The sequence below is a fragment of the Chiloscyllium plagiosum genome, unplaced genomic scaffold (assembly GCF_037043375.1).
Source record: "Chiloscyllium plagiosum isolate Xiang-an unplaced genomic scaffold, Cpla_swu_hap1 HiC_scaffold_52, whole genome shotgun sequence".
In the NCBI taxonomy this organism is placed as follows: Eukaryota; Metazoa; Chordata; class Chondrichthyes; order Orectolobiformes; family Hemiscylliidae; genus Chiloscyllium; species Chiloscyllium plagiosum.
The window spans coordinates 31125760-31132330 of NW_028270190.1; the positions used below are offsets into that span (position 1 = coordinate 31125760).

A 6571-nucleotide genomic window follows, 5' to 3' on the forward strand; every position below is an offset into this window, starting at 1 on the left:
GGTATCGAGGCCATACTTTAGACAATCAATATACTCCATCATTTCCAACATGCAAGAATTTACAGAAAGTCCGAGGGGTGCAGGTGTATAGTTCCTTGGAAGTCGAGCCGAGGACAGATAGGATGGTGAAGGAGGAATTTGGCACAGTTACCTTTATTGTTCAAAACATTGGTACAGGTATTGGGACGTCATATTGCAGCTGTACAGGACATTGGCGAGGCCACTTTTGTAAAACTGTACACACGTTTGGTTGTTCTGTTAAAGGGAGGATGTTGTTAACTTTCACAGGATGCAGAAAATATTGACAAGGATGTTGCTGGGATTGGGTTTCAGTTATCGGGAGAGACAGAATAGTCTGGGGCTTTTCTCCAAGCGGAGGAACAGATGCTGAGGGGTGACATTATCAAGGTTTAAAAAATCATGACATACATGAAGCGGGTGAAGAGCAAAATGTTTTAGCCATGGGATCAGAGTCCAAACCTAGAAAGCAGAGCCTGAAGATGAATGGGGAAATATTTGAATAGATACTGAGACTAATACGAATTAGTTGTAATCCAATGACTCTAATGGTGTAATTATTGACGGTTTGGGAAACGTTTATCTGCATGTGAAGAATTTAATTCACAACTGTATGATCACAAGTTTCAGATGAATCGACTGAAAACTGTGAAGAGGCTCAACTCTTTCTAATGTAGTTTCCGTATGAGCTAACTAGATGGTGAGCTTGATTGGGATATTGAGTTGTCAAGACAAAGTACTTTTTTTTATTTTCTCACATTTCAAGTCATTTGTAATACCATTGCTTGGTCTCACTGTAGAATGTTTCGAATACATTGAGCAATAAATATTAAGTTTGACTCAAGAAAACCCTAAAAATGATCTGAGTTGTAACTGTCTCACACCGAGGATCACGTATGTATGGAATGACCTGCCTGAAGAAGTGGTGGAGGCTGGTACAATTACAAAGTTATAAAGGTACGGCGATGGGTATATGGATTGGAAATGTTCAGGGCCAAGTGGTCGAAAATGGGACGACAATACGTCAGGATATGTGACTGGTGTGGACGAGTTGGAACAAACGGTTTGTTTCGTGCAAAGTCGCGCAAAATGTGCATTTTTCTAAACAAATAGTGAACAAATATCGCACAGGTTTGGGAAAATAAATTGGCAGCCAAAGTCAGAATGCAGTAAAGTGTCAAGCAAAGAAAAATTAGTTTTGTTATGATCTTAATGAGTATTCATTTTGAACATCTTATTTAAATTATAGCATGGACGCTACTGCAAATTTCAGCCAGATAAAATTGCTGCTAAAATCACTGACCGCAAATGGGTTTGGGGAGGCGAGGCAGCATTGGAACAAGCAGTGAGAGAGATAGGACCGATGTCTGTTGTGATTAATGCAAGTCTGAAATCCTTTCAACATTATAAAGGAGGTAACTCGCAGAGCACTGGATGATGTCTTTGAATCAGATTATCGACTGTTCAAGAAAAGGTATTAGAAATCATACATCTACAGATACATTTACTGTCACTATTTTGGTATTAATATTAATGCAAGGTTCACCATGGACCATGAACCTTAGCCTTGTTCCTGCCTACACTCCCCCCTGTTACATGCCGTCCAGTTCTGTCAGATATCATCGAGTTAAAGCTAGACCATGCTACAAGTTGAGCTCATGAATGGTAATGAGAAATGGACCTGCTCCCATTCAGAGTAATGCAAATAGCTCAAAACGTTGTGCTATAGCTAAGAGAACTGATAGTGAGGTGTAACTGTCCTGATGTGTTGCTGACTGTCTGCACAAGTCAGCGTTTTATTAATTGTAAACTGAAGACGCTACACTCACTGTATCTGGATTAAGAGGAAGGGCGAGACCTTCGACTTGAAATCTCTTCGCGTCCTGCTGAGAGTCCTTCACTCTCTGCTCCACCTCCTCTCTCAGCAGCTGTTTCTATTCTGTTCTTGATGTCCTCTCGTGTGGCAACGCGAGATGACTTGCAAAGACGGTGGTCTGAACAGGGAGGTGGACGCCTGCATAGCTTCCTTGTGATTATGACACAGGTCGTCTCCATGTGCAGGACTATTCCCTATTGACTTCATCAACATTTCAAATCACAAAGCACTTCTACTGTACAACCCACAATTGGAGACAAACTGGAAAATACTGATTGCAGAGTGGAGCTCCTTCATTACTCCAGGTGTAGGATTTTGTAAGTTAACAGAATGTGTTAACACACATGGCAGCAAACCGATGTTTCACACGGTCAGATACCATGGTCAGTGTGTTCTGCAAATGTCTGGTAAATTATTTCTACATCGAAAGTAATCTCAGCAAGATACTATATCAATCATCGATATAAAAACAACAGCAAAAATTATTAAAAAATGGAAGATTGTAATCAAGGTCGGACCTTCAATTGAAAAACTGAGAGTCTGTGATTGGGTGGAACAAGGAAATTAATTAAGAAAAGGGATGGTGGTCCAGTGCCAGCAGGAAAGGAATGGAGACAATTAAAGAAAGTAAAGAAATGTATGCAGTAAGTTTCAGGGCCTGAGGGAGTGTTATTTTAAAAAAAAAGACCTCGGGGCCCGCGTGCATAGTTACATGATTTTGGAGTCACACGGAGACAGGGTAGTGAAAGCAGCATTCGTCAGTGCATTGCGTATATGCTTTGGGATGTCATGTTCCAGCTGCACAGGACATTGGCATTTCCAGCATAAGTCTAATCTGGACTCTGACCTCCAGCATCTGCAGTCCTCACTTTTGCCCGAGGCTGAGAAGGCTGCAGCCTTGTTCGCTGGTAAGACAGAGACTGAAGGGTGAGCTTGTGGAGGTTCATAAACAATAATGGGTATGGGACGAATAAAGAGAAGGAGAGTCCAAAACGAGAGACCATATGTTTAAGGTGAGAAAGGAAAGGTTTAAAAGTTATCTACGGAGCAATGTTTGCACACAGAGCATGGTACGTGTCTGGAATGAAATACCAGAGGAAGTGGTGGAGAGTGATACAAATACAACATTAGAAAAGGCATCTGGATGGGTACATGAACAGGAATGGTTTACATGGATATTGGCCAAGTGCTGGAAAATAGGACTAGATTGGTTGAGGTTATGTGCTCAGCATGGACGATTTCGATCGAAGGATCGAAGCATTTCTACGCTATAAAACTCTATGACTCTGAAGGATGTGCCGAGAGGAAGTGAGAATGGCAGAGGCAATGTCATTGGGAAACATTGATTAAAGTCAACAGATGTAATGGTGCGGAGTGAGGACGATCAATTTGAAGACAGTTAGTAAAAACAGACATGTCAGTGTTCATTAATCAAAGCTAAATTAACACGAATTGAATATTTCACAGATAAACCATTTAATATGTGTCTCCTTACAGGAGTTTACTATGATGAAAATTGCAATGGATATGTAACCAATGAAGTGCTGGTGGTTGGTTTTGGAATTGAGGATGGAATGAACTATTGGCTGGTTAAAAACAGGTCCGTACTGTATGAAATAATAAACACCTGATCATAGATGGAGAAGGGACAGTGACATGGAATGAATTTCCTGTCTCTGTGCTGCAAACTGTGTATCTGTTCAGCGAGCACGTAACACTGTGTTTATCTGGAAGTGAATGCTTAATGGTTGTGCTGTCTGAGATGATATCTAAAAACACGTCTGAGGCAGGTATCCCATCACCAAGTAACGCTGCACTTACAAGTGTACGGTTCTTGACTGAAGGATTGCTTCATACAGAGGCAGGCATCAGAGTGTCATTATCCCTGAATCACAACCATTTTTTAAACTTACCAGTACAAATTACAAACATACGGTTAAAATTAACAGCTATACACAACAAAAGACAATTTACTCGGGAAATGGGCGGAAAAGTCAGATCCCAAACCCAACTGTACAACCTGTTCACAGGGAAACAATGACAAACCTCGAATCACTTGTCACTAGAGCACTGATGGGATCAGATTAACAGCCCCAATTATGGAACATAGAACATAGAACTTTACAGCCCAGTACATGCCTTTTAACACTCGATGTTGGGCCGACCTGTGGAACCAATCTGAAGCCCATGTAACAAACACTATTCCATTCTCGTCCATATGCCTGACCAATGACCATTTAAATACTCTGAAATGTGGCAATACCTCTACTGTTGCAGGCAGAGTTCCAAGCTCCTACAACAATCTGAGGAAAGAAACTACCACTGACATTTGTCCAATATCTATCACTGTTGATTCTAAAGCCCTCCTGCCAGCTATCGCCATTCAAGGAAAAAAAGCCACTCACTATCCAACCTATCAAATATTTTAATTAATTTTTGTGTCTCAATTAATTCACCTCTCAAACTTTTTCCTAACGAAAACAGCCTTAACTCCCTCAGCTTTTCCTTTTAATATCTCCCTCCAAACCTGGCGATTTCCCAGTAAATCTCATCTGAACCCGTTCCAAAGCATGCACATTCTTCCTGTAATATGGTGACCAGAACTGTGCACATTACCCAGAGTGTGGTTGCAACAGAGTTTAGTCCGGCTTGAAGCATGATCTCCTACTCCCGAAACTGAATCCCCCTATCAATCAAAGATAACACACCATATGCCATCTCAATAACCCTATCAACCTGGGAGGCAACATTCAAACATCGATGTACCTCGACACCGAGATCTCTGTGCTCATCTGCACAAGCACGAATCTGACTATTCGCCCATTACATTGGATTCCTTCCAAACCGAATCACCTCACACTTTTCCGCGTTAAACTGCATTCGCCACCTTTCATCATAGCTCTTCAGCTTATCTACTTATCTCTGCAATCCATACATCCTTAGTAACTATCCACAACTCTAATGTACTTAATGTCATCCGCATATTAATCCACCATCCTTCTGTGCTCTCATTCAGTTCATTTATATAAACATCGACTAAAAAAAGTGGATCCAAAACTGATCCTTGTAGGACTTCATTAGTAACTGAACTCGAGAATGAATATTTTCCATCAACTACTACCGTCTGACTCCTTTCAGTGATTTATTCCATGAGGCGTCGCTGGCTGTCGTTATTACAATCACGGCAGTCAGGCTTGGAAGAAGCAGTCACATCTTCAGGGCGAGATTGGATACAAAATGTTTGATTAAATAAGTTCTATGGTTCGGGTGAATATACACACACAGTGACACACACACACAGACACAGACACACACACACTGACACATACACACATTTCTACATGATTTCCCAGAGGAAAAAGTATGTGGGTGGCTTAGAAAAGCATAGACATTGTTGTTTAATTAGGTAGATAGTATTACAGTGTAATGGGTGCTGGAATCGTTTGGTAAAGCTGGAAATGTGATTTGGGCAGGTTAACCGGATATGGAACAAATTTTAAGGCCGAGGTATCGTTGCAGTTCAGGAGACACTGGGTAACCTGTGCCCAAATCAACTCATGCTCTGCACAGACTATATCCTGTAGCAGGCACTCTCAGAACGATGATGGCAAAAAAAACTCTGAGAAAATCTCCTCCTCCATACGGCAAGAAGGAAATCTCCAGGAGGCCATATATACTGCTCTCACTCGTCCCTATTCACTTTCCCCTTCATATCTACTCCAGCTGCAGACCTATCCCTTATAAGGATCTCACCTCATGCCATTTTAAATTGTGTAGTGAGTCCATACGGACTGTACAGATCAGCAATTGATGTAAAATAAAACAATTGACTCTTTCCAGCCTGATGCAACTTATTCTTTACATCTAATTATCTAGCTCAGTAATTCCAGAATTCAGTCCCTAAAATAATTCCAATTGTATACCAGAGTTAAAACAGATGCTTCTCCAAACATGTCTCGTTTATTAGCGTTTTGATTCCAACACCAACGGATTTTCTTATTTTCCAGCTGGGGAACAGACTGGGGTGAAGACGGGTACATCAAAATTGCCAAGGATAGAGGGAATCACTGTGAAATTGCCAGTTTTGTGCAGTACCCTGTCGTGTAACGAGCCAACTGATAAGACAGAGCTTCATCAATCCCAGCTGAATAATAAACCGGATCATTTCTGTTAATGCTGACTCATTCAAGGACATTGCTTTAATTGTCTGCTGCAAATTTAAAAAGTGAAATAATAACGATTTTTGCACATTTCTATCGCTTCATATAAAACCAATGGCATTGTCTGATTGATACATATAGCCACTGTAAATGATAGAGTGAATACATTCTCCAGCTTGTAGAAGACAATAATCTGCATGTACTGCTGATGTCCAACAATATAATAAAGGCTGTCAGCAATCATTTTCAGAGCTTGTTTGTTCCAAAGGAACGTATTTGTCTTTGTGCGGAATTAATTGTCTTGTCTGCTATGAAATCTATTGTCAAACCACGTTGAAAACAAATGCAGAGAAAATTTGATGAGTCTGTGTTCTTTGACACCAGCACAGTGACTGAATAAATGCAGTGGGGTTGTTGAGGAAAATAAGGCTTAATTGAACAGAGTCTAACCAGAAAACCTCCTGGAAACAGGTTAAGCTTGCCTGACTGTAGACTGGGAGTGTCCCGACGAGATTCA

The 6571-nt window shown here is 40.9% G+C and overlaps 1 protein-coding gene across 2 annotated transcripts in view; it reads left to right on the forward strand.

Annotated features, from left to right (window-relative positions):
• Positions 1-6299, forward strand: part of LOC122545961 (procathepsin L-like) — a 50936-nt gene extending 44637 nt beyond the window's left edge. For both annotated transcript variants that reach the window (XM_087985313.1, XM_087985312.1), the window contains exons 6-8: positions 1268-1433; positions 3392-3494; positions 5902-6299. In XM_087985313.1, the coding sequence (XP_087841439.1) occupies positions 1268-1433; positions 3392-3494; positions 5902-6001 (369 nt within the window). In that variant the 3' untranslated portion in view covers positions 6002-6299. The remainder of the gene's footprint in view (positions 1-1267; positions 1434-3391; positions 3495-5901) is intronic.
• Positions 6300-6571: the final 272 nt, after the last annotated feature.